A 27,851-nucleotide genomic window follows, 5' to 3' on the forward strand; every position below is an offset into this window, starting at 1 on the left:
CCTTCTCCTCTGGGGATCCCTCAGCAGCGTGTGCATGGTTTTTAGAAGGCAGGGGCTCTGCTTAAGCAAAGGCACCAGCTGGTCTCTAACAGTGTTCAAGCAACAACTGCAGTTCAGACCAACAACATTTCTTGCTCTTATCCTAATTCTTGATCCACATCTTCATAACTGAGCCTGTCTGAGTAGACAGAGGAAAAACTGACTCTGTTTATCTACAACCATGCAACCAAATTTTTTTTTAATTTAGTGCTTTTGTTTTCTTTAACCCAATCAGGCTCTGTGTAAAAACACGTCTATAAAGAATCTTATCTGATATGCACCACTTATAGGTAGATGTAAAAGGCAAATCCTTATTTCAAGGATTTGTGTGGTTTATGTTTAAAAAAAGGGGAGGGGGGGTTCTCAAACGATTTTTCTGTATTAAAAAAATCATATTTTTATTAACATGATGGAAAGTTATTTTATTAACTTATAATAATAAAAGTTATTTTATTAACTGCATTAAAAATGTTTTTAAGAGTAGGATGGTAAAAGATATTTCCATCTTACTGTCCATTAAGCATTATGTGATTCAACCCTATAGTAAGGTTAATGTTTCATCTAATTACGAAGCAGATACCATGTTTAGATTAGTAACTAAAATTTAAGTTTATCATATTTAGACTTGGATTTTCCTTTCAAACTCGCCCACTCTCCCTGACTTGAGACCTATCATGTACATGGCAGACAAGGGCTGACAGTGACAAACAACACACAGTCCCTGCCTCTTGGACCTCATAATCTTGTTGGGGAAACAGACAAGAATGCATACAAAGCTGTGATGGTGCAGGGCTGGGGAGGGAGTCCGTTCAGTTAGTAGCAAGACACTTACACTAACTTAAAAAGCCCGCAGAACCACAGAGTCAGTGTTTGTGGCATTACACAACCTCAGTAAGAAAGGATTACTCTTCCCACAGTTCATGGGTTCAAATGTGAAGCTGGCACTCAGTCAAACAAAAACTACCCCTGACACCCCCACCCCCACCCCGTGTCTTGTGGCTCTTTGCTGCTCTTTTAGAGCCTTTTCAGGAGATGACAAGAAAGCCAGCCAGCTGTCCTGCTGGGAAAGGGTTTCTGCCAGGTTCCTGGGACCTTTCTGGCAGGAGATAGCCACACTTCTGGCTATCTTTTATCAGTGGCCATATCCTTTCCATCATGTATAGCCCTTCAGGAGGGCCAGATGCCAAGGGGACCAAGGCAGCCCATACTATAGGGCTCCTAAGAGGAAGGTTGGGGTGATGCCAGGCATTCTATTCCACTCAAGGTACCACTCACCCATACATGAGACCCCCAAACCGGGATGGGCTGCAGATGAGCCGCTGAGGAGAGTCAACCTTTTTTAGGAGATCATAGGAGAAGCCCTGGATGATGGCCTGCATATGAGTGGTGCAGCGCTGCATGAACTCCACCATCTGCAACACACAAGAGATGCTCACTGTTGGCCCAGGCTGTGGCCGTCCAGCTTTCCATGAAACGGAGGCTAAGGATATAAAGGTGAATGGTCTGAGTGGAAGTCCTGACAGGGAAATCTCTGGAAACGGAAGGCCTAAAGTGTTTTCTAAAGGTATGAAATTATTTCGGAAAGAAGCTTTGGTGATCATTTTCTGTAATTCCTTCTTCTGACAGGTAAGGAAACTGAGGCCAGAGTGAAGTGATTTGTCTAAGGCGCAATAGCTAATGAGCAGGAACAGGGAACTCCACCCACTTTCCCCTTTCCCAGTATTGGCTGGCACTCTGGAGGCCCTTTGTGCTTCACAACTGTTATGTTATTTAATCCTTGTAACAATATAGCATACCTGCCAGTGTGTGGTCTCAGGCAAGTTACTATCTTTGGGCTTCAATTTCCCTGTCTATAAAATGGGGACAATAGCAATACTAACACGAGAGAGTGATAGTGAGGTTTAAATGAGCGAATATACAAAAGTCTTTAGAAAAATGTCTGACATGTAGTGCTTGCTAAGGGCCATAAAAAATTACAATTGTTTCTCTCCCCAGTGAATAGATAACTTGAAAAGCTCACTAGACTTGCCCAAGGTTTTACAGCTGGTTAAATGGCTTCAACCCAGGCCTATGTGTCCAGTGCCAATGCCAAGGTCACTGCCAGCCCTGTGCTGTCTGTGGGACCAGCCCCTCCCCTCCTCCAGGGTTCTGCCCCTCAGCCCAGTGCTTTTCCATTGGATATGGCTGTAGAGAGGGGCCAACCTTACCGCCATGCCACACTCCCTTCCTGCTGTCATTGCCCAGGTCTGTGGATTTCGACCCTTCTCATCATGGAGTCTCAGGTCACCTCCTGCATCCAGCAGTTTGCTTAGAATCCACTGATTGCCTGAGAACGCTGCTGCATGGACTGGGGTGCTCCCATCAAAGCAGCGGCTAGAGGGGTGGGAGAAATACAAGTCCATAGTAACGCTCCTCCCTTCTAGGAGGGGGCATTCACTCGCTAACACAGGCTCCCTTTTCACAAAAGGCAATGTTTTAGGACAAGGATTATAATAATACCATTTCCAAGGTCCTTAGTTTGTGCCATTTAGAGCTTTACACAGGTCTCCTTTTAACATCCTTACCTCATTTCCCCAATTACAGGCAAGAAAAAGAAGGGCAAAGCTGAGATTCATACTCAGGTATGGTTCCTAATCCTATGTTCTTTTCCCACCACCCCCTGACTTTGGCTGCAATGAAATGATTTCTTCATGTCTGCAGTGTCCTGATGTCAGGTTTCTCAAGCATAGACTAATGAGGGACTTCTCTTTCATGTGAGAATATCTCTATCTGCAAAATCCTGAGAGGCCCCCAAACCCCTGGCATCAATGGCCTAAGGATCTAGAACTGAAAATTTTAACCAAAGCCAGTGAAATATCTCAGAGGTATGAGGGGGAAACCTTTATTGTACAGGATACAGTGGGTATGTAATATACACATGGTTTTCAAATCTGATCGCAGACCAAATCACTTGGGGAGCTGTCTCTCAAAACGGAAAGACAAACATTAATGGGAAAAGGAGGGGGGAAAAAGGGAGAAGGAAAGAAAGAGGAGCATCAGAAGGAACAGGAAACAAAATCCAGGACTTGACACCTTCCTCAGAAATTCCCCTTCATCTTGATCTGAAGATAGTTTTAAAGTCATATGAAAATATTCCTAATACAAAATGCAAAACCATGGAGTGTGCCTTCCTCCTCTTGATTTTGTCCCTTCCTACCTCCCTCTGGTGTCATCTCTAAAAAGGGAACTTCTTCAAACTTTATAGTTCTTCAGAGGTTGAGGTGCCCAGCAGCTGGGTGGGTGGGAAGGGAGCCTGACTCCTGGTCTTAGCTGTATCATTAATGCAATGTCCCACTATAGACCAATCACTTGAATTTTCTGGGCCTCGGGTGCTTAATCTGGAAAATGAAAGGTTTGAATAATTTCATCTTTAAAGAATCCAGCTCTAAGCTTCAGCAAAAAAGATGTAAATGCAGATGACTAGAAAAAGCTGCATTTTTGTTGAAGAACTGCAAGAGATTCCAATCACAGCCTCTACAAAGCTGTCATCTATAAATCTCAGGTGAGCTGGCCCTTTCTTTCTGAGATGTGCAATTAAACATGAATACAGCAGAGTCAGTAGAGTGTATGTGAGCAAGAAACAATCTGGAAGAAAACAGCAAAAATGTTCGTTGTGTTATCTCTGGTTTACAGAATTCTCATACTTACCGGTTTTTTTTCTTTATACTTTTCCAAGCTTCCAAGTTTTCTCCTGCTAAGCAAATAACCTTATAATCAAAAACTAACAAACAAAAACAAAAAATACCTTCTGACATCTACTATGCATGTGTGTGTGCAAGTACAATGCATTTAGGGTTTCCTTATGTAAGCTGAGAAAATTATCTTATGACCTTTTAGGATTGTTCACATCTGGTGTTTCTGTGAAAATCAACTGGAATTATGGTGAACACTCAAAACCCCAGTTTTCAGTTCTGTTAAATGTGAATGGTGAAAACACCTGCCCTCCCCTGCCTGTCAAAGAGGTGTGTAAAGAATGAGCTAGGCCCTGTGGAAAGCAAAAGTGCTACACAAAGACAAGGGATATTCATGGGCAGCTGATTTATTATATTTTGTTGCTGTTCCATATTACAGTTTGGACCAACTATTAAACTCAAACTCTTTTAAACCACAACTCGAAAGCTAGGCAAAAATCCTCCTTTCTGACAAAGTAATTGGTGAAGACAGGTTGTAGAGCAGGTTAACCTGCCTAAGACAACAGAGTATATATTACAAATAAGAATTCAAAGATGGAAAGATGCAAAGAGTGTTAGTGATTAATTTCATATAGCCATTTCCTAGGGCTCAATAGAACGCTTAGGAAAACGTCATTAGCTGTAAAAATTACATTTCACAGACTAACATTTTATATAAATATTTGTTTTAAAATTCAGACTGTATAATTTATTGATATAAACTAGCAAAGACTCTTTCTTTTAATGTTTTGTCAAATTCACTTCCAAATGCCCCAATACATTATAAAGACATTCATTTTCTAGATATGGATGTTGTTGTACTTACTGATTTGGGTCTGATCCATAATCCACCAGAACATCAACTAATTTTGTAAGACCTAGTAATGCCGCAATGAAAAGTGCCGTCTGGCCCAGGGAGTTAACTTCATCAACATAAACTCCTGCAAAGTAAACGACAGGATCAACACAAATGGCATAAATCATTTGAGAAAACATTTAGAAGACTTAAATCAGCAACAGAATTTTAAATTTCTTCACACTACACTTCCTCAGTATTGTTACTAAATGCTTGTTCTTTTAAAAGATGGTGAGAAAAAACGCACATTCATCAAACACATAATACTGGAAAACGGGGCCAAAAACTGATTCATAAGCATCAGTACAACACCAACAAAACCCACAACCAACACCTTATCAGAAACAACACACCTTTAAACCACATATCCTCAACAAACAGAAACGAAATTAAGATTGGAACCAAAAAAAAAAAAACACCTATGCTTCCTTCGCCCACAACACTTGCAAGCCCTTCAACGCAGAACTACCATTACAAAACGTGTGTAAAAACAAAAGCCACTCGGACTGCGTTCACTTCCTCTCACCATAGAACTAGAGAAGAACGATCATCAATGGCTAAAGACAACCCACAACTACACAGTACTTATAACCAACCTCACACTCGGAAGTGAACACTTCACCACCTCCTAGTGGTTTTTGATTCCCTACACATTCAGAAATCCTTCTCTCCTAAAGAACTACAAAACCGATCCCTGAAGATATATAGCCTTAAAACTTTTCCCCTCTCCTGAGTGGATGCAACCCACACATATTTCGGTTGTGGGGAGTTTTGCTTATGCTACGGTTCCTTCCAGATATTTAATGGCATATATTTTTTAAAGTATATCACGAGAGTACCAGTTTGACAAAACATTCTAACTCTTTGAAGTTCCCAAAGACCTGTCAAACCGTTGTGCTGATTAGCATACCGCTACTAGACAGCCAATCACACACCAACTGCTTCCAACCCTGTCCCGCCCCCTGCGTCAGGTTTACGTAAACGGTGACGACTAAACAGTGCGTCAGAGCGTCTGGAACCGTCACATATACCTCAGTTTGGACGGATGATCGAGCGAGGCAAGAGTTTTCCAAGAACGAAAAGGAGAGGATGGGTGGAAAAAGTGACATTCTAAAGTCAAACGCTATGACATCTGTGTAGCGCTTTAGGTTTCCGTACAGGGTTTAGCCATCATATTTAAACATTTTATATGTATGTAATCGAAATACCATACATATAAATGTTCTTTTGTATTTTTTTCCAAATCGAGGATTTTTTAATCCTACATATGATATGACTTGTGTATAAATAAACCAAACGAAATATCACTTCCTTGCTTAAAGCTTCAGTAGCTTCCCAGCTCTTAGGCTACAGATAGAATTCTACATAGCTTACAAGGCCTGTGTGGTCTGGCCTCATCTACTTTTCCAGTATTATTTTGCATCACATTCCCCCTCACTTCAACCACACTGGTCTTCTTACAGTTCTTTTTATCACCGTGATTTCTGCTGCCACAGGGCCTTTGCACGAATCAGTGACTATCAGCAACGTATCAGTGGCTGTTTCAAAGCTCTTTGAAAATGAGTCACCAAAGATACTAACCAAACAATCAAGGATTAAGGCCCACTAGCTTCTCAAGGGGCAAGCTGTGTGTGTGTGGGGGGGGGGAACTACCTAAAAGTAGACCATAAGATCTTCAACAAGTTTATTAATTTTACTAAATCTGTTTTCTCCTTTGTAGATTGAAGACAACATATTTATCTCTTGGGTCATTATGAATATCAGTCATCCTTAGTCTAATGCCTAACCAGGTGAACACTCCAGAAATGTAAGCTCTTACTTTTACTATTAAAAAGTGTTATCCAGTCTTCAGTCCTGAATTTTAATAGTTGAAGTGTAAAATGGGAATTGGCTGCATTCTGATGTGCTGTATTCACTTGTGGCCAGACTGGATTATGGGTTATTCAGCAGGGGGCCCATTCTCTGTGACAGTGCTCACCAGCAGGCAGGAAGCTTGTCTGAGTTTTATAGTTCAATGGAAAAACATGTTATACGTTCAAATACCTGACACTCTAAGGCCAATGGTCTCTGTAGATGAAAAGCCCATAAATACGTCTCCCTATAACCAACAGCTAAAATGTAGGCAACATCTGTAACAACAAGCATTATGTATTAGAGGCCTAGGGTAAAACCAGAGCATGAACATAGCAAATAGTTATTGAGGATCCCATCTCTAAGAGCTTCGTAGAGGAGATGTCATGAATAAGTTTGGAGCACTTTAATACAAAATTCAGAGATTCAAAAACAGGGGAAAAGCAGCACATGTGACTAAAAAAAGCTGCGTTAGAACAGCACTTTACTTAAAAAAAAATGGCATTGAAGGTAAAAAAGCACTACAAAGTGACAAATCTGAAAATACACTTAGAACTGTTTTATAAATCCACTTTCATGACGTTCTTAAAAAGCCGTAAATTCCATGGGGAACCAGTGCACCTAGGATTGCCCAGAATAGATGGGCAGTGAAGGTCACCCTCAAACAGAAAAAAACTAAATCCAGTAACACAACCACGATTTAATAATTTAATGCCCCAAGGCATTTTAAAGGATTAAAAAAAAAAAGCTTAACTATCACAAAGGAGCCACTCCGACTGCGTCCTCTCCCTATTGCTCTCCCAAAGGAAAGAGAAGAACCATCAACAATGGCAAATAGCAGCTGCTGCACAAAACACCACCAAGAGCCAGCCTCATGATCAGAAGAGTCTGCTGTACCTCCTCCTTGTGGCCACCAGTGCTCTACACATCCAGAAAACCTTTTCTAGCAATGAATTATAGAAATGATCCTTGAAAGTATAGTCTTAATTTTCCTTCCACAGTCTGCTTGTACAATGGCAGCCACACACATTAAACCGATGGCGATGTGTTACTATCTTTACAGATATATATAAATGTATTTTGGTGTGTGTGTGTGTGTGTGTGTGTGTACATGGGCCAGGAATCAAACTCATAAACGTCTTTTCTTTATATGAATGTATTTTTAAAGTATAGTTTTATATACAACTTTCAAAAAAAAAATCCAAATACTCCTAAAAGGCTTTTTCTTTGAGAAAGTTTAAGACTTCATGTTTTTAATTAACACAATAAGGGCTGACAGCCAATCAGGTCTTTCAGTACCTTAAACACTTACTTTCCCAGACTAGTTTAAGACAAAGGATGTGCTTGCATGCATCAAATATGAGTTGATAAGTGAGAGTAAAAAATTCACCCCCTGGCAGCCTGAATTTTGAAAGGTAATATGTATGTCCAAATGTTTATGTTTGACCTAGTTAAAAAGGTACATGAGTACATGAAACCTTGAGTAGGGCATGAGATTTTGTTGGTTTATCCAGAGTGATGCCCCACTAAATCCCAGAGTGATTTGAACAGTGAATAAAAAACTATTTGCAAAGTCCCTTGGGGGAATGGTGAGAATCAGGGAAAATTCATCTTCCCCAAGTGGAGAATTCTTGATATTCTCACAAGCAGTGGGGACAACCAAATAGGCTGCGCCCCCCATCTTGGGATTTGTTCATATGAAACTTAACCCCCCAAAGGATAGGCTAAGCCTACTTACAATTAGGCCTAAGAGTCACCCGCAAGAGAACCTCTTTTGTTGCTCAGATGTGGCCTCTCTCTCCAGCCAACACAACAAGCAAACTCACCACCCTCACACTGTCTGCGTGCGACATGACTCCCAGGGGTGTGGACAGAAATCCTAGAATGAGCTGGGACTCAGCATCAAGGGATTGAGAAAACCTTCTTGACCAAAAGAGGAAAGAGAGAAATGAGACAAAGTGTCAATGGTTGAGAGGTTCCAAAAGAGTCCAGAGGTTATTCCGGAGGTTATTCTTACGTGTTAAACAGATATCACCTTTTTAGTCAAGGTGCGATGGAAAGGCTGGAGGGAACTGCCTGAAAATGTAGAGCTGTGTTCCAGTAACCATGTTTCTTGAAGATAATTGTATAATGATATAGCTTTTGCAATGTGACTGTGTGATTGTGAAAACCTTGTGTCTGATGCTCCTCCTTTTATCTACCTTATGGACAGATGAGTAAAACATATGGATTAAAAATAAATAAATAATAGCGGGAACAAATGTTTTAAAAATACATTAAGTAGACTGAAATGCTAGTGATCAATGAAAGGGAGGGGTAACGGGTATGATATGTATGATTTTTTTTCTGTTTTCTTTTTCTGAATGCAAATGTTCTAAGAAATGATCATGATGATGAATATACAACTATGTGATGACATTGTGAATTACTGATTATATATGTGGAAAGGAATGATCATATGGTAAGACTGTTTGTATGTTGACATGTTTAATAAATAAAATAAATTAAAAAAAATTTTTTAAGATTAAAAAAAATTCTGCACTTATTAAGCCACTGCTCCCCATTCTCTAGCTTCACTCTATATCCTGGTAACCTATATTGCAGATGCCATGTCTATGAGTTTACATATTATAATTAGTTCATATTAGTGAGATCATAAAATGTGTCCTTTTGGGTCTGACTTACTTCACTGTCCTCAAGGTTCATCCATGTGGTCATGTGCTTCAGGACTTAATCCTTCTTACTGCTGAATAATATTCCATTGTATGTGTATACCACATATCCATTCATCTGTTGATGGACTCTTTGGTTGTTTCCATTTTTGGCAATTGTGAATAATGCCACAATGAACACTGGTGTGCAATGTCTGTTCACATCCCTGCTTTCAGATCTCTGGTATATACTGAGTAGTGGAATTGCTGGGTCGTAAGGCAGTTCTATTCTTAGCTTCCCGAGAAACCACCAAACCATCCTCCACAGTGGCTATACCATTTTACATTCCTACTAGCAGTGAATAAATGTTCCTATTTCTCCATATCCATTCCAACACTTGTAGTTTCCTGTTTGTTTAATAGCAGCCATTCTAGTAGGTATGAAAGTGCTTATTTTAAAAATAATGGCTGCTTATATTGTGGTTTTCCAACCATGTGCCCCCATGCTCATTCTTCTCAACTGCTAGACCTTTGTCAGTCAAATAATATTTGTCATGTGTTACAGATCAACTTGTCTAAGAAGGTTTGTTTTGCACATCTTGGTACTTCAGCTGCTTATCTGTAAAATGGGGATAAAAATAAAAGAATATACCTCATATAAGGGAAACTGACGATGAAATGAGTTAACATTTAGGAAGTGTTTTAATAGGTCCTGGCACTCAGGAGCGCCTGCCTCTCTGCCTTTAGCATGCCTTGCAGTCGCAGTGAGCGCACTGATGACTGATGGTGATCACAGCACTGTTCTCATGAGGTTGCTGATGCTGATTTTCCTCCCATTTACCAGCTGTTACAAAAACAGACCCATCTCTGACAGCAGGAAAGGATATGGAGATTAACTGTTGAGAACTTTGTAATTAATGAATTTTTGAAGGACAGGGAATAAGACCTTGTTGATTTGTCCTAAGCTTCACATCCTAAGATCTGACTCTCCAAAATTGGCAGGTTAATTTGACACTATTACCACTGAGACACAATGATTCTGAACCCAGGAAACGGGCCTTTTAAAAAAATACCAGGGGAGATTTTTTAAAATACAGTATAGGTTCTGGTCCTAGTTGCTATCACAATCTAGAAGGGGGTGTGGATAGGTAGGACTTGTGTGGTTTGGCTATCCTAACCACTATGAAACCTCTCAATATTATACTTGTTTCTGTGCTAAGTTCCACATGTATTATCTCAATCTTTTTGACAACTTATGATGTAAGTACTATTATTATCCCATTTGAGACACAAAGCCTGATAACTTAGTCCAGGAGATGTGAACCTACAGAGAGCTGTTACTCCTGGCCACTCTGCTAGGGGGCATGGACTATGATATTTCAAGTGTTACAACCAAATTATTCATTTATTTATGTATTTGAAAAACATTAACTACACATCAAACTTGTGGTTACAGAGATAATTTTGTTCAGGACATGGACAAAGTAGGTAGTGTTGTAGTAACCCACTTCAAACAGACCACAGGCCTCATGACTGCCCATGAGTGGTATATCAACCACGTGTCTAATATTGACCACAATTACTAGGAGTTATGGATGGTATTAATGACAGGGCCAAGATCTGTTTTGGGTGTGGGGTGGGGTGGCTTAAAACAGCAGAAATGTATTCTCTCACATTTCTGAAGGCTAGAATTCGAAATCAAGGTGTCAGCAAGGCAGTACTCCATCCACTGGCTCTCAGGGAAAATCTATTCCCTGTGTCTTCCAGCTTCTGATAATTGCAAACATTCCTTGGCTTGTGGCCTCATCACTCCAATCTCTGCTTCCTTCTTTATATCACCTTTTCCTCTTATGTGTCTGTCTCAAATCTACTCTGCATCCCTCTCATAGGGATACACGTGATTGTGTTTAGCGCTTGCCTGGATAACCCAGGTCAAACACCTCCTCTCAAGATGCTTTATTACATATTTTGCCATATAAAGTAATATTCAGTCTTTTGCTATCGAAGGTAATATTACAGTTTCCAGGTCACCATTCAACCCACTACAGAGTCCTATTACATAGCTTCCAGAACTGTGAGATGATAAATTTGTGGGTTTAAAAAATTTTTATTAGAGAAGTTGTAGATTTATAGAACAATCATGCATAAAAAACAGAATTTCCATTCACCACCCTATTATAAATATTTCATTGGAGGGCCAAGATTTTTATGGGCTTTACACACTGGAAAATGCTGGGCTAATGAAAGGCCTTACGTGACTAAGCATGTATTCCAGAGAAAGCTTCAATTTTCTCAGGAAAAAAATGAGAAGCCCCAGGACAAAACAGAGACCTCCACCTACTGATACTTGGGAGTGACTCTTCTCACCCAGGTATTCAGAAGAAATTGAAAAACCCCATCTATGCCCAGGAAGCTTCCAATCAGTTTTTTTAGTACCTCACTTTAAAATATGAACAGACAGCTCAGGATTCATGGGACTCTTGAATACAGCCCTCAGTGAGAGAGAGCAAGACAATAAATTGAAAAAGAAAAGTGGGAGGGAAGAAAACTTAAAAAAACATAATATCCTGAAAGAAAAGATGTGATAGCCAAAATTCAAGAATAAAATACCCTGAAAAAGAACAACAGATAACTAAAGACCCCTTGAAAATGAAAATATTCATAATTAACATTAAAAACTCAGTAGAAGGCTTAGCAGGTAAAGTCAGTGAAATGTCTCAAATAGCAGTACAAAATGATGAAATGATATAAGAAAAAAGACAGAAGACTTCAATAATTAATTTATGTAGTCAAACACCTGAGAGTTCCAGAAAAACAGTTCAGAGAAAAGAGAAAGTGGAGGGAAGAAATTATTTTTATAAAGTACAATTAAGAAAAAAATACAAAACTGAAGGTAAGCATCTTCAGATTCAAAGAGTCCCCCAAATGACAAACACAGATGTATAGCCTCATCCTTTGCTTTTAACTGTACCGTGTTTATATACAATAAATGAAAGACTCCACTCAAGACACATCATTGGAATAAAATAAAGATTGTTAAAATTTCTAGAAAATAGCAGATGACTTCAAACAAAAAAAGTATCAGAATAATTTAGGACTACTTAATAACACTGGATGCTGGATGACAATAGAAAAATGCATTCAACATTGTGATAGAAAATGATTTGCACTCTAAAATTCTAGAATTGGACAAATTATCACTCAAAAGGAAGGTACATAAAAGGCGATTTCATTCAAGCTACTGTTGAATGTGTTCCAGAAAAATAAGAAGTAAATCAAGAAAAACATACACTATACAAGAAAGTGACTTTGGCTCAAAATGCAACCTAAACAAATTGAAAAAGGAGTAGATAAACCCTGTCACAAAGTCTTCCCCTGGAAATGGAATCAGCACACTACAATTCATATTGTTCAGCAAGCACAAAAGTGCCAAAATGGGATGTAAAATCTCCCTTTTTAGCTTTTAGCAAGCATGGGAAACAAATAGAAACTAAAAAGTCCTACGGTGTAGTCATTAAACCTAGATAAGGGCCCTAGCACCATGGGATCAACAACGCCATCTGCACAGAAAGGGGGGAAAGAAGTGTAACAAATAAGTTATCAATGGCTGAGAGTTCAAAGAGAGTCAAGAGACTACTCTGGAACTCACTCTTATGCACACTTCACTTAGACACTGCTACCTATCATAACTTGCAAAACCCCAACCAAAACCACTTTTGCCAATCCTACGTAGTTTCTGTGCACTAGGATAACTTTCCAGAAACCTACAACCTCTAGATGGGTCCCTGGATTAGATAAATCCTGAAATGCAGAGGGGCCAGCCTCTCTAGAACATCAACTAGTTCCATTCCCCTATCCCATATTATTGACAGCCCCTTCCAACACGAAAAAGTTTGAGCATTTCCCAAATACCCCTAAAGAGTGGGGAAAAGATTAAAGGTGATGGTGGCGTTATACAGAGAAGGTAAGGTTTAACAAGTGAGTATGACTGCTGAATCATTATATTGTTATTTCTTTTAGTCTCCAGTATCTTAGAGTTGCTGGAAGTAAACTCTGAAATCTGTTCTATGACTAATTGTGATGTTTTTTGAAATTTATTGCCTTTTTGTATATATGTTATTTTTCACCAAAAAGAAAAAAAAGTCAATTGTGATGATAACTGCACAGCTAGATGATGATACTGTGAACCACTGACTTGTATACTTTGATTACATGGTAAGCAAATATATATCAGTAAAAAATACCGAGATAAGCTGTAAGGAAAGAAAAAAACAGTAACAACCACATTGTACACTTTAGATGATTACATGACATGCAAACATATACATCAATAAAGGAAACACCTTAGAAATGCTGCTAAGAAATAACAGTAAATACCCATATTAAACCTGAACTACACTTAATAAGGAAATCTGACAAGCAAAAATCTGAGAGAATAAAAAGGAGAAACCAGGAGAACAAGTCCAGATACCAGAAAAACTACTTTCTCTCGTTCATACTTCCCCAGATAAAACAGAAAAACAACACCGACAACAAATAACAGATGCAGCTTCAAATCATCCTTCTTGGGAGAACTGAGAATACTGGAATTTAGAAAACCTTCCCCAGGAAGGAAACTCAAAAGTGATTCCTGAAAGGATAACTTAAAACTGCCTCTATCCCCATCGCAGTCTCCTTTGTTTATAGCAGCCACACACATTAAACTGATGGCGAAATTTTTCTCAGGACATATGGCTTTTAAGATGTTTTACATATCTTAAATCGCTCATCAGATGGCAACGTTCAAAACAACCACTTTCACTTGTAAATTTTCCAGAAACTCCTCAAAGTAGCAACAGGCTTCATTAACATATGGCTTCCGGGTAGCCAATCACACTGCGCGCATCCAACTTGCTCAAAACAGGCTGACTTGGAAGGAGGTTTCCTCTGACTTGGATAGATCAGAAAAATTTTATTTTTCACCTACAACTAACCTCAAATGCTCTCTGATGGTTGGTTTGGCTCTCTTCTACTCCCCTGGGAAGCATCTCAGGTGGATTCTGTAAGTTTTCAGCCGCTTTAAGGCATCCCAAAACAGTCTTAATCCTGATTAAATCAAAACCTCCATCTTTAATTGGTTTTCAGTCTCCCCCTCCCCTACAGGTCAGGACCTAGCAGTGCTCTGCTATTTTACCCCACTTCTTGCTCTTTAGCTCCTCTTCTAATTTCAAGGCCGTTTCAACTTCTCTAGAGCTGAGGTAGGGAGACGACCAATGAGAGGAAAACGGGCAAAGGTCTTTTCCATAACTGATGCTCTTTGTAGCTCTCGGTTGCATCCTAATGCCTGCTCTTTTGTGGGAAGTGTTAGTGGATTCTTCAGGCTGCCACTAAACTACACAGCACCTAATGTGCGTCAGTGTCCTCTCCCACTGACTTTTTGAGACCCTCAGCCCCATTTCTCCAGGACAAAGGTGGTAGATTTTCTGCCTGATGTACCCAATGACCAATTCCTGAGACACTGGGGTTTCAAAGAGGAAAAAAGTTTATTACTAGGTGCGAAGCAGGAGATCACCTGGCCTATTGGCCCAAAAATCTGTCTCCCTGAATTGCAGTAATTTTGATTGTTATAAAAACCAACTACTATAAAGTATAAAAGATGGGCAGGTTTTAGGAAAATGAGCATAATGCCTCCAGTTGATGATGCAATTACAGGTAATCTAATTGTTGAGCATGCGCAAATTAATTACATGCTTAGTCACAGAACATATGTAAGAAAATGGCAGCCTTAATATGAGATGGGTGTGATTCTTAGTATAATGCAGTATAAGGTCACTTATAGGTGAAAGTTATAAGCTACTGCTCACGTCAGGTGGGCCCATTTTGGTTAGATCCAATTTTGGTTATCAAGGTAACTTTGGAATTGGGGTCGGTTAGCTCTGGGCTGTCCCAAGGCCCTTCATTAATAAACATTAGGGGCTGTCTTTAGTGCTCACAAGATTCCAAAGTTGAAAAACCGGATAAAATGGGTACAAATGAGGGTCAATCACAAGATTCTTACAATCACAAGGGCACAAGATAAAGGCTATACAAATCATTATTAGAGATCAAGACAGTTGGATTACATTCAGATTTCAGGTATTTCTGTATACTCCAATATACCAGAAAGCAAAAAGGAGTATCTATATAATGATTCAGCAACTATAATCATCCCTTAAATCTCAACTTCTTGGTTACAACTCTTCCAGCCTCTCTGTGGGATTCCTCCTTCCTTTATAGGTAGTATCCCTATAGATGGCTCAGCTACTCTCTATTAAAGTCTACTTGCCCTAATTGTTGTAATTGTAGCTTATCCAACTGCTGCTCTCCCATCCTCCCCCAGCCACCAAAGACTGCTCCAGGTAGCAGGCAGACAGCAGTCCCCCAAACCCCAAATCCAAGGCACATGCCAAACTCTTTAATAACCCTCTTTTTTTTTTTGAGTAATGTCATCTTTAATTTCTTTATTGATGTAACAAGTGAAGATTATACCTCCTAATTTCTTCAATTTATAAGTACATTTTCACTTTTTAAAGAAAGCTTCATAGTATATAGTTGAAAGGTTAACATTTTGCTTAATTGCCACCTGGGCAAGCATTGGTAGACTGGACAGCTGAAATACATCACCAGGAAAATGCATCACCATGGCCACCCATTCCTTGTGAGGAAGGTAAAAATCAGGAGATGGGAGAAAGATTTGCTCTTCTTATGAAATAAAACATCTAGAACGTAAGTTAGCTTTCTGCCTGTTCTTCTCATTTCACATATTAAGCTGTTTATTTACACACAAAAGGCACATGTGCCTATAGCAACAACAGGATTCGACATATATGACCCAACATAATTTGGCTTTAGTTAAACATTCTAGTTTTAATTCCCATTACTTTAATTTACAAACTGGGCACTTGCCATTTCTTATGAGATTATTTTTATTTTTTTAATCCAGTCTGACAACCTCTACCTTCTAATTGGAGCATTTTAGTCCATATACCTTTTCATTTATTTATTTTTCTAATAACCCTCTTGAACACCACCTTTGTGTGCCAGCAGCTGATGTGGGCTGACATGTTTCCACTGTTCAAGAGGCTGCAACTCAGGCTCCTGTCTCCCTTCTTGCAAACATTAACAATTTTCTCTGCAAGTTTCGTCTGAAACTTACTTGGCTTGAGGCTTGGAAGAAAGAAAAATGCCACAGCACTCTATTCCTGAGAATGCTATTAAAGAATCAACTCCACTGACGTTTCCTGCTGCCGTCCCTCCAAGCCCCCTGCCGCCCTGCCTCCTGTTAGATAGGGCTGAGGTGGGTGATGGGGGTTGAAGGTCCAAGGACCACTTTGGCCATCTCCTAAGAAGGCCTGTATTAGAATGTGAGGACCTTACTGCCCCTTGTTCTCTACTCTGAGGCTTTAGATGAAAGTTCCTGTTCCATATCCTGTTATACCTGTCAATTCCCATCCTTTGCTCTAGCTTAATGTCAAGAATTAGAAGATGCAGAATGTTCAGGAGATGTCCAGGAAGAAAAAAAATGTCCTGAAACTCTACTTCTCACACTGGAGAATAGAGGTAGACACTAGATACCATAGTATACTATCTTGAACATTAATTTTTATGTTAAGACACACATGGACATGTTAAGGAGTAAAATGCAAAATTTTGGAGGAAAAAATACCGAGTATCTTTCAAATAAATTATTGAGCTCAGCTATTCCACCTACAGGCTGTAAGGATAGTACATGGAAAAACTTAAGAATTTTTAAGGGAACTATTTTTGTGGAAGAGCTGGGTTCTACAAAAATTGGGGTTACTTTTCTAGAAGTCCTCAGGAATGCTGAGGAAACACTACAGAGAAAGAGGTCACACTGACTCTTCCACAAAAGAGCTCAGAGAGGCTAAATAAGCCTGTCCACAGTACTAAGAAGGGAACGGGGTGGGGTGGGAGGGTTCCTGCAGAACTTCTGGTTACTCTGAAAAAATACAGATTTGAATTTCTAGATCAGAGGCCAAATACAGGGTGAGGTTTTCCTTGTGTGGATTTTTGTTTTGTTTTGCTTCTTCTTTTGAAGATTTTCTGAGGTATGTTTGCTATTTCTCTCTGCTTTGTAGTCTCCAGCAAGAAAATCCTGGAAACAAAAACCGAGAGCTTGTAAGCAATAAGAAAGAGGAGAGCTCTGAAAACTGGCTTCCACACTCCACCATAAGCCTCAGAACACCCAGTGGATGGAGTAGATTTGAAGAAGAAAAGGGAATCAGGCAGAATCAAAGGTAAGTGGCCTGGGCCTGAGGAGAAACTTCAGGGGTCAAACAGAAGACATTGTGGTTCCCCACCACAAACAAAACAAATCGATCTCAAAACAGCTACTTAAGCCCTCTATTAAACAATATGACTGCACTGGTAGAAACCATATCTCTAAATCTAATTACAGATTACCCCAGGAACTCACTAATAGTTTTATGATATGCCTGGTTTTCCTCCCATGGCTGTTCAGAAATGCAGACTCAGTTGCATATGCCATCTCAACATGGTGCTTACCTTTCTTAAGAATTTTCTTCACTTTCACATAGTTCCCTTGTTTGACATACTCATGAAGCTGCGCTTCCAGGGTGTCATTTCTTAATGAACCAAGCTGAACGGGACAGGGGACTGCAAGATGGACAGCCCGAGACATCCTGTTTCCAAAAGAGAGCAACATGCTTATTCTGACTGAATCAGAAAAGCAAGGAAGCAAGCAACTTAGATTCTTTCACTTTAGAGAACACATCCCCATTCTTTTATAATGAAGAATATTAGAGAACAATCACTGAGACACTACAAGATTCATATTTGTCCTCTGTCCTCAATGTTAATGTTGAAATTGAACAGCTAGCTGACCAACTCCCAGGGCTGAAAAAGTGGCGACTACTAGGAAGTAAAATTAAAGATATACACATTTGTTTTGTCATTAAGACAATTAGGAGAGTATTAATTTTGAAAGTTTAGTAACACAAATGCAGTCATTACATGGGGGTGTAGATAATATAATGTAGGAGGTTAGACGCACAGGTCAGACTGTGAAGTTTCTGCCCTGAGTCTGTTACCTCCCTAACTGTGTGGCCTTAGAGAAATTATTCAATCTCAATAGGAAATTTCTCCCTCTGGGGAAGAGAGGAAATAGGGATATATCTAGGTTTAAAAAGAATGGTAAATTTCCATGATAATCTGGATAGCTACTTAATAATAGCAAGTTATGTCATATGAATATGCACATGGTTTAAACCTATTTTAAATTTGTTTAATAAAGACATGGAGCAGGTTTTAACGCTTATAAAAGAAGAATGTGGAAAACACTCTTGGAAGGGGAGTCTATAGTTCCTAGCTCAATTTCATTTATCCATTCAGTGACCTATACCGAGGGCTTCCTGTTCTATCTCCCAATCCTCCTGACAGGACTGCTGGCAAAAGTCTCTAAGTCCAATGTACACTTTTGGGAACTGCTATACTGCAATGCTGGGTTGTATATGACACCACAGCTCACTAATTGTTACTTAATTTATATAATTATATAATTTATATAATAATACATACATGTATTATTCATGATGCAAAATGTTCAAATTATACAGACCAATGAAACCTAGAGCTCCTACAGTGGCACTTTATTAATATTGCAAGTAGAAACTTTATGAACTACTGATCTTTCCCTCAAATTTCCTGAGTATATATATTTTTAACTTTTTAAATTGTATAATATAACAGATATACAAAGCAAAGAAGAAAAAAGCATTAGTTTTCAAAACACTCTTCAACAAGTTGTTACAGGACAGATCCCAGAGTTTGTCATGGGCTACCACACCTTCATCTCAGATTTTTCCTTCTAACTGCTCTGGAATATAGGAGGCTAAAAGGAATAAATATTTTCTTATCATCACAATAGACATTTTTGTGAAAAATAACATATATACAAAAAAAAGCAATAAATTTCAAAGCACAGCACAACAATTAGTTGGAGAATAGATTTCAGAGTATGGTATGGGTTATAATTTCACAATTTTAGGTTTTTCCTTCTAGCTGCTCTAAGATACTGGAGACTAAAAGAAATATCAATTTAATGATTCAGTATTCATATTCGTTTGTTAAACCCTACCTTCTCTGCATAACTCCACCATCACCTGTGATCTTTCTGTCCCACTCTTTAAGGGGATTTGGGTTATGGCCATTCTAACTTTTTCATGTTGGAAGGGGCTATCAATAGTATGGAGTAGGGAGATGGAACTAGCTGATGTTCTGGAAAGGCTGACCCCTCTAGGTTTCAGGACTTATCTGGTCCAGGGACCCATTTGGAGGTTGAAGGTTTTGGAAAGTTACCCTAGTGCATGGAACCTTTGTAGAATCTTATATAATGCCCTAGGTGTTCTTTAGGATTGGCAGGAATGGTTTTGGTTGGGGTTTGGCAAGCTATGATAGTAGCAGTATCTAACTGAAGCTCGCTTAAAAGTGACCTCTGGGGTAGCCTCCCAACTCTACTTGAACTCTCAGCCATTGATACCTTATTGTTACACTTCTTTCCCCTCTTTATGGCAGGATGGCATCGTTGATCCCATAGTGCCAGGATTAGACTCATCCCTGGGCATCATCTCCCATGCTTCCAGGGAGACTTTCACTCCTGGATGTCATGACCAACGTGGGGGGGGGGGGGGGGTAGGGGAGGGCAATGATTTCACTTGCAGAGTTGGGCTTGGAGAGAGTGAGGCCACATCTGAGCAACAACACAGGTCCTCCAGAAGTAACGTAGGCATACCTATAGATAGGCTATTGATTTGGGTGTCCCAAATGTTTAACACTGTATCAGGGGATTTCCTGATAGTAAAGTTTTAATAGTTCCATATTTTTTCTCTCATCCCTCTAGGGACGTTTACCAATACTTTTTCATTATCTGTTTAATATGTTGTAGGATGCATCCAGGCATTACATTAAGCTATACAGAACTAAAGGCCCTCACTCTTATCTGGGCTCTCTGTTTCAATTTTTCAAATTAGCCAACCAGACAGGCTGAGTTACATATGCGCCACAGAAAATTCAGTTCTCCTGCAGTTCGATAATAAAGATGAGGCCTTTCTTACTCCTGTGTACTGAACAACCTTAACAGGGGTCTGAGTGACTTTAATATCAGGTTGCAGATACATAAAACAGCCCCTCAAAATCCAAAAATAATTACCACTGAATACATACATTATGGTAAAACCTTCCATACTAAAACACCTACTGCCTTTTAACATTCTCTTACTTTCTAAACTTCACAAACACGCTAAACTTGACCTCCTACAAAACACACACCACAAACACGAGATCTAATATTCTCCCAATATCTATCAGCTCTACTTTACCAAAACTAAACATTGACATTCAATAATTTAACTTAAAAAACACCATTAAATCACTAACCCCAAAACGAAACTAACTAAATCCTAAAAGTTCAAATTCCCACAACATAACTCAACTAAACAATAACATACCAAAAAGCTCTTACATTAAACACTAAATCAGGAGAGAGAGCGCGCGAACGCAGTCCTTTGCTATCACAAATTATGCAGTCGAGGTTCCCACATTTGGGGAAATCGCAGGGATCAGCACATCCAAAGTACAATGAATAAGCCTCGCCCTGAGAAAACCACCTTCATGATCATGGTATTTCCCCTGCCAGGTAAGTATGAGCAAAAACTCTCGCCTGGTACCTCACCCTCAACGCCAACACATTACATAGTCATGGTCAATTTTGTTCCGCGGTCTCAAGGCCTTCGGTTCGGGACTATAAAACTCTTCGTATGTCACAGACTAGCGTACATCCTTATGAATATTCGCTGGAAACATGTCTCTTTCCGCCCAAGATAAGCCACCCGACCCGGCAGCCACCCTTATATGCATAGCCCCGCCTCTTGCGGATTCTACTCGCCTCCTCTTTACGCCCTCCCTCCTCCTCACGCCGGTTACCTGGCGACTGAATTCAGTCTAGGTACCCAGACAACGAGTCGTCGACAGGTGTAGCTAAAGAAATTCTAAAATTCCTTGCTTGCTGAGGCAATACCGAGTTTTAGCGTGGATTTTCACTGCAGGGCTGGGCAGTTTGGAAGGCGGTGGCGTGAGGGGCGGCAGAGGCGAAGGCAGCAGAGTTGTTTACACCGTGTCTGAACCTCTCCTCCACTCTAGGATTTGCTGAAACCGTCTCTCTCTCTCCCTTTCTCTCTCTGTTTCCTGAAGCGTAAAGTGGGACTAATACAGCCTTCGTACCTCACAAAGTTTCTGTGAGGATTGAATAAGAGCATAGGTGTACAGTGAATCCGTGAGCCCTCAGGCCATTCCATTCCTGGACAGGTAACCAGGGGACGCAAAAATCCAAGTCTCTGCGTTACTTGGAGCAAAGGGGAAGGAGCTTTCCGCCTGGATTTGAATACACAATACAATATGTTTTCCTTTCTGTCCTTGCTGGCTAGGCCCCTGGGCAAAACAATTCTGTTTACAGTAACCATAGTATCTCCGTCTAGTCCACAAATTTTTTTGGTTAGTTTTTTTTTTTTTTTTTTTTTTTTAAGAAAATCCACGAGTGATTTTACGATATAACGTGGAACCGGTAAATGCTGTAAATGAGGAACAAACCAATGTTATGTTAGTTACAAGGAAAGAGAGATCGCACTCAGTACAAATCTGTAAACACATGGAAGAGGTGGAATTTAAGATGAATCTTCAAGTATGAATAGGAGTTATTTTGTACATTCTCAAAATAAGTACTTTCCCCCATAATCACAAATGTATTACCTGATCACGATGATAAATGTGGAAAGTATGGGGAAGTAAGAAGCCAAAAATAAATTACACTCACCCATAAACCTTGTGTAACATCCAGGGATGATAATGACAAGATTTTTTTATCCTACAATCTCTATTATAGGTACTATATTCCATACCTTACCCGGTATTATATCTGTTACTTAACCTTTCTTTCTTTTTTTTTAGGGCAGTCCACCTGGGCTTTTTTGAAGTTTTAAAATATGAATTACCACATTTTCAACATCCTGAGTCCACCTGATTTTAAAGGTTATTTTAAAAATATTTTTGGAGGTTCCTTTTAATTTTTACAACAGTAATAAATATTCCTTGTCCATAATTTGGAAAAGACAGAAAAGCACAGAAAACAAAATTAAAATCAACCATAATCTCATTTCAGAATTACCACTGTTAACACTGATGTATTTGTGGTAATTCCAAGTCTTTATGCATATGTATTTTTAAGAGGATTATACTTCACATGCTGTCTGTATTAGGCTTCTCTAGAGAAACATAACCAACAGAAGATATTGTTAAATATAAGATTCTTGTGTAAGTGTCTCATACAATCGTGGGAATGCAAATGTCAAAATCCATAGGGCAGGTTATGAGGCCCGCAACTCCAACAAAGGGTCTCAACAAACTCCACAGGAGAGGCTCACTAGCTGAAGAAGCAGTGAAAATTCTCTTCTCGCTTAAAAGTCTTCAACTGATTGGCTCAAATTCAACTGATCAGATTATCTAATTTGTAGGGGAGACACTCTTAGTTGATCATAGATACAATCAGTCATAGATGCAATCAGCCAACTGACGATTTAATAAACCAGACTTCTGGTTTATCAACCAGTCATAAAATATACTTAGACCAACAGGCCAGAGCTTGCCTGGCCACACAATTGGGCACCATCACCTGGCCCAGCTGACACAAGAACTTAACCATCAACAGTCCAGCCCTTGTCGCCTTGGCAGCTATACACATCACCTTAAACCATGCTTAATTTCTAAACACTTTATTTGACCTAAAAACTCATCTTTAAAACGCATTCATGGTCTCCCAAAAGCAACGTGGGCCCTAGGCACTGCACCTTCGGTCGCCAAATGGCTAAGCAAGCCCTGAATTCAGTGGTGATTTCTAGGCAGACGAGGGACAGCTGAGCATTTGTATGTGTTTATGAAACTAACAAAGCAAGACCTGGAAGATTTTTTTATAATAGGAGAGTTGTAGTAGATAAATGAGCAGCACCGTCCAACATAAAACAATATGATCTACATATATGCGTAATTTAAGCTTTCTAGTGTCTTCATTTAAATAAAAACCAAGTTAATTTCAAATTAAAATCTATTAACTTTAGTGCTTTACTTCCTACAACAGTAGTTCAAGTAACCACCTGAGCACTTGACTAAAAATCAATAGTAAAACACTGCATAAGAAAACCCTCACGACTCCCAACGCAGAACACACCACAGAAGAAACCGCTAATGAAAAATGAACGCGAAAAGCGTCTAATTTCACATTAAATGACAGGTTAACAACAGGAAATACCCTAACACAACCCCACACTACCACAAGCCAGAAAAGCAATCCAAGAGCTCCTGAAATATTTGCACTTATCAATAATCTCAAAGAATAACAGAGAACCCAAACCTTGGAAACCCATCCCCACAACCACAATACCTTCACTACCCAATAAACAAAAAGTATAAAATTAATCAATTCGCCGGCACAGCCCAGTGTTGCGCAAAACACTGTACAATTCGGGTCACTTCCTAAAAAAACATTCAAACTGGGTTTATACACAGGTATCAACTAAAGACTTCGATTTTCGTCTTCTATCTCAGTACTGGCACTATCAGGTGATATATGTGTCTTTCTAGGGAACACGGTCCCAAAATGCACTGAGCCTTACTTTACATACTCCTCCTCCTTGCGGCACGTCACACGCACGCCCGGCTTGTCCCAGCGACGAGCTTCGTTCCCTTTGACTGACAGCTGCGCACCCACCTGGGCCTCCTTCGACAACAAGATCCGCCTGTTACTCATGCAGGCCTAAATTACGTCTGTCAGCCTGCTTTCCTGACAAAAATCCAACCTTCTTCCAATTTTTGGCGTGGCCGTGTGCCATCGGATGTCCTTGTGTGGAGAGTTCCTTTGAACTAACGGACACGAATGAGCTTTCAGTCGCAAGCTAACCTCATGCCGTTCCCTGATAAGTACACCCCACACTAGTTGGGCGCCATTTCCCACTATTCCGGGTCAGGGAACAGGGCATCGAATGGAGAAAGTCGAGACTAAGTATTGGCAGGGTGTATTACAAAGAATGGGGTCTTGGAATCCAAGATATGGAATACAATTCAATGTTTTCGCTGCATGACTCCTACCTTAACCTATTCCTCAATTTGTAAAATAGGCATGACTAACCTTGGAGGGGTTCTTGTGGGGACTAAACCAATCCTGAACAGCAGCAAAGCCAAGGACGTTTTATCTCTTATAGCCCACACCGTACTCGACCGAACTTCATATGGTTTGCCATGTACTCCTTACAACTTTAAGGGAGGACCTATAAGCATCCAGTTTACAGATAAAGAACCTTATGCACAGAGAGCTTAACAGACTCGAGGTCACATGGCTCAAGGTTACACAGCCAGAAAGTAAATGGTGGAGCCAGGACTTGGACCCAGGTAATCTAGTTCCGGAATTCACTATATTTTGTGTCTTTCACTGCCCTGCACTGCCCCTGTCTCTCTCTTCTCTCTATATTGTCAAGACTAACCTTAACATAAACACCTAAATTTCATCTAATCTGACACATTGTAAGATACACGATTATTTTATATTCTATTAAGAAAAACTGCCAAGAAATAGTAAAACATGGATTGTAATATGAAACCCAATTTTAGAGATATTAAATATGAAAAAAGAGCATCTCAGCATCAGTACTATAGTAATACATTCATATATATGTATATATTATATATATATATATCATATATAATATGCATTTGCATTTCCACAAATTCAGAATTCAATGGATGACCCTGAGGTAACTGTCTTCAGGACCTTAATGTGTTGCCCATCAGGCCAATCGTCTCTCATCCCATCTTCCTCTTGCAAGCCCCTGGAAGGCTCCATTACTTCTAAGATATAACAAGAGCCCTGACCTCACAGTTAGTCCAAATAGGCACTTATAAGAACACTTTAAACAGAAAGCACTTAATAAAGGTTACTCATGCATATAATTCTGCATTCTCATTTCTCTATGCCAATTTAAGAACAAAGCCATCCCAAACATAAACACATCAGAGTGCTGCAAACTGTTGCCAACACTATCAATACACATTTACATAGTATAAGTGCCCTTTCTTTTGGTTTTCTCTATAGGTCCAGCTTTCCTTCCTTCTCATGCTCCATCTTTAAACCTTTGTTGAAGTCTATTTTTCAGTGTCATTCAAAGCACTATCAGCCTTGTTCCTTCTCACCCCTCCCCCCAAAGAGCAGAGAATATGTAGGAAACCGACAATACTAATTTTGAGAACACCAACATAAATTCAAAATGAGGTGGAATTTGAAAGAGGAAATAAAAATTGGGTAAGATTCACATCTAGATTAGTGCTCTTTCTTCAAAACCCACCCATATGCATTCTCAGGCTGTCCCTCCTTCATAGAATGTCTTCTCTCCTACTCTCACCTTTCTATCTCAATATTCTCTTTCAAAGTTCAGGAACTTAACCCCTCTTTGTGATTTTAGTGAACTCTCTCAAACAACTCTACCAGCTCTGAATTCCCATTATACTTGTAATCCACATCCACACAATTAAAACAAACATACTGTTTTCTGAGTCAGGGATAAATTTTTGTGTAAGAACTTTCTTGCTCCCCTTTGTACTAACTGTTATACTAATATTGAGGCTATTATATGTGGGCCTGTGTCTAGGAAGAAGGCATAAATAATGGGAAGAGGTAGTGACTGAGCACCTAGAACAAATGTATCAGAACAGTGGCTTTCTAGTATTTTTGACCAAGCCTCATCTTAAGAAATACACTTTACATTGCAATCCAGTACACACAACATACATTTCATTTCATATATATATGTATGCAAATTCTTACTGGTTTAAAAAATGCTGGTGGCTCATTAAATTGATCTTACAACCCTTGAATGAAATGTAGCCAACAGTTTTAAAAACAGTGGGCTAGAGTATCTTTTATATCAGTGATGAACCTATCCAACACCTGACAACCAGCTGGCTTCTAGGGCTGGAGAACAGACCACATGAGCAAAACAGGCAAGTCAAGGGAGAAAAAATGCATTAAAAAAGTGGTTAGTGTGGAAGCAAAATGACAGAGTAGAAGTTTTATAAATCAACCCCTCCACTAGAAAAATGAAAAAGCTGGAAAGTGAGATTGGAACAAACCAGGTGGTAACCCATGAATTAGAATGGATATTTAAAACAACTACAGGAGTGCCAGAGGAAGCAAAAGGCTGCTGAGAGTTCAGCTTTTATAATTGAAAGCACGAACCAGTGACCAGTGCCCTTCACTCAGCCAAGCCTGCAGCAGCAGCAAATGAGGCCCTGGTTTCCAGAGCAGCTGGCTTATGCCAAACCTGGCAGAGGTTTCAAAATATTTTCCTCTAAAAGTTGGCATTCAAGATTGAGGTTGGTCTGGGGGATCCCTGAGGGACCAATGTGGAAGCTGACTTCCAGTTTCACACCAGCATCTGCCTGGACAGAGAGCTAGTGTACCTCCTTTAGTTGTTCTTTTCTTTCCATGTGTGGGCCCAGCATACACTCTGGCTTCAGCCCTCTGATTCACACCAGCATCTTCAGGCACTTAAGGACAAGTGTACATTTTTACTGATTGGGTTTCTTTCTCTTTCTTGTGTTTTTTTAGTCTGGCTGATTCCTGACAGCTCAGAGCAGATCTACGAGTCTTGGTTTCTCTCAGAAGCAGCATCTTCTGTCCTTACACCAACATCTACTAGGACAAAAAGAGCTAGTACACCTCTTTTTCTTTTCAAGAGTACATGGATGATTCTCTAGCATAGGCGATATGTTAGGGTACAAAAGAAGTCTCAATACATTTTAAAATATTAAAATCATAAAATGTAACCAACCCCTGTGTCTATAATGTAATGAAACTAGAAATTAAAAGGAGGAAAACTGGAAAATTTACAAATAGGTGGAAAGTAAACAGCATTCACTTAAACAACCAATGGAGTAGAGAAGAAATTACAAGGAAAATTAGATAACACTTAGATACAAATGAAAACAAAGACAAAACATACCAAAATTTATGGGATGTGGTGAAGGCAGTGCTCAAAGGGAAATTTATAGATATGAACATCTATATTTAAAAAAATCTCAATTTAATAACATACCTTTATATCTTGAGGAACTATAAAAAGAACAAAGTAAACCCAAAGTTAGCAGAAGAAAGGAAATAATTAAGATTAGAGCAAAAATGAATGAAATGAAGAGAAACACAACTTAGAAAAAAAACAAAAAGGTGGATCTGTGAAACAAATGGACAAAGCTTTAGCTAGATTTACAAAGAAAAAAAGAGAAAAGATACAAATAACTAAAATCTGAAAGGAAAATAGTGATATTACTACTGACCTTACAGAAATAAAAAAGGAAACAGAGATTATGAACTGTATGCCAACAAACTAGATAATCTAAGAGAAATGGAAAAATTCCAAGAAATACATTAATTACCTGAATTGACACAAGAAAAAATTAAAAAAAAAAAGTCAACAAAGTACAGAGATTGAATCAATAAGCAAAAACTTTCTACTAAAGAAATTTCCAGGACTAGATAGCTTCACTGATGAATTCTACCAAACACTTTTAGAAGAGTTAGTACTAATCCTTCTCAAATTCTTCCAAAGAATTTAAGAGAAGTGAACACTTTCTAATTCATTCTATGAGGCTAGC

At 39.3% G+C, this 27,851-nt stretch overlaps 1 protein-coding gene, 1 long non-coding RNA gene and 3 other non-coding genes across 14 annotated transcripts in view; 1 reads left to right on the top strand and 4 right to left on the bottom strand.

The window, feature by feature from the left end:
* The window catches only part of TEX14 (testis expressed 14, intercellular bridge forming factor), a 129,402-nt gene that overhangs the window by 53,830 nt on the left and 47,721 nt on the right, over positions 1-27,851 (bottom strand). For 3 of the 10 annotated variants that reach the window (XM_077164935.1, XM_077164934.1, XM_077164931.1), the window contains exons 1-5: positions 20,856-21,014; positions 17,652-17,788; positions 4,576-4,690; positions 2,247-2,412; positions 1,315-1,451 (exon numbers count right to left, since the gene is read on the bottom strand). In XM_077164935.1, the coding sequence (XP_077021050.1) occupies positions 1,315-1,451; positions 2,247-2,412; positions 4,576-4,690; positions 17,652-17,788; positions 20,856-20,863 (563 nt within the window). In that variant the 5' untranslated portion in view covers positions 20,864-21,014. Of the gene's footprint in view, positions 1-1,314; positions 1,452-2,246; positions 2,413-3,726; positions 3,773-4,575; positions 4,691-5,444; positions 5,482-17,651; positions 17,789-20,855; positions 21,015-27,851 lie in introns of those variants that run through there. The other 7 variants (XM_077164938.1, XM_077164937.1, XM_077164933.1 and 4 more) reach the window with 5 other exon arrangements.
* On the bottom strand, positions 5,102-5,314 carry LOC143689340 (small nucleolar RNA U3). Its single transcript, XR_013178777.1, has one exon. It is a non-coding gene; the product is annotated as a small nucleolar RNA U3 (small nucleolar RNA).
* Positions 5,594-26,988, top strand: LOC143687710 (uncharacterized). The gene is made up of 6 exons (XR_013177658.1): positions 5,594-5,663; positions 6,326-6,412; positions 17,225-17,383; positions 22,107-22,187; positions 24,410-24,596; positions 26,809-26,988. It is a non-coding gene; the product is annotated as an uncharacterized LOC143687710 (long non-coding RNA).
* LOC143689338 (small nucleolar RNA U3) lies at positions 7,223-7,441 on the bottom strand. Its single transcript, XR_013178776.1, has one exon. It is a non-coding gene; the product is annotated as a small nucleolar RNA U3 (small nucleolar RNA).
* Positions 20,644-20,807, bottom strand: LOC143689341 (U1 spliceosomal RNA). The gene has a single exon (XR_013178778.1). It is a non-coding gene; the product is annotated as a U1 spliceosomal RNA (small nuclear RNA).

The sequence above is a fragment of the Tamandua tetradactyla genome, chromosome 6, assembly GCF_023851605.1.
Source record: "Tamandua tetradactyla isolate mTamTet1 chromosome 6, mTamTet1.pri, whole genome shotgun sequence".
In the NCBI taxonomy this organism is placed as follows: domain Eukaryota; kingdom Metazoa; phylum Chordata; class Mammalia; order Pilosa; family Myrmecophagidae; genus Tamandua; species Tamandua tetradactyla.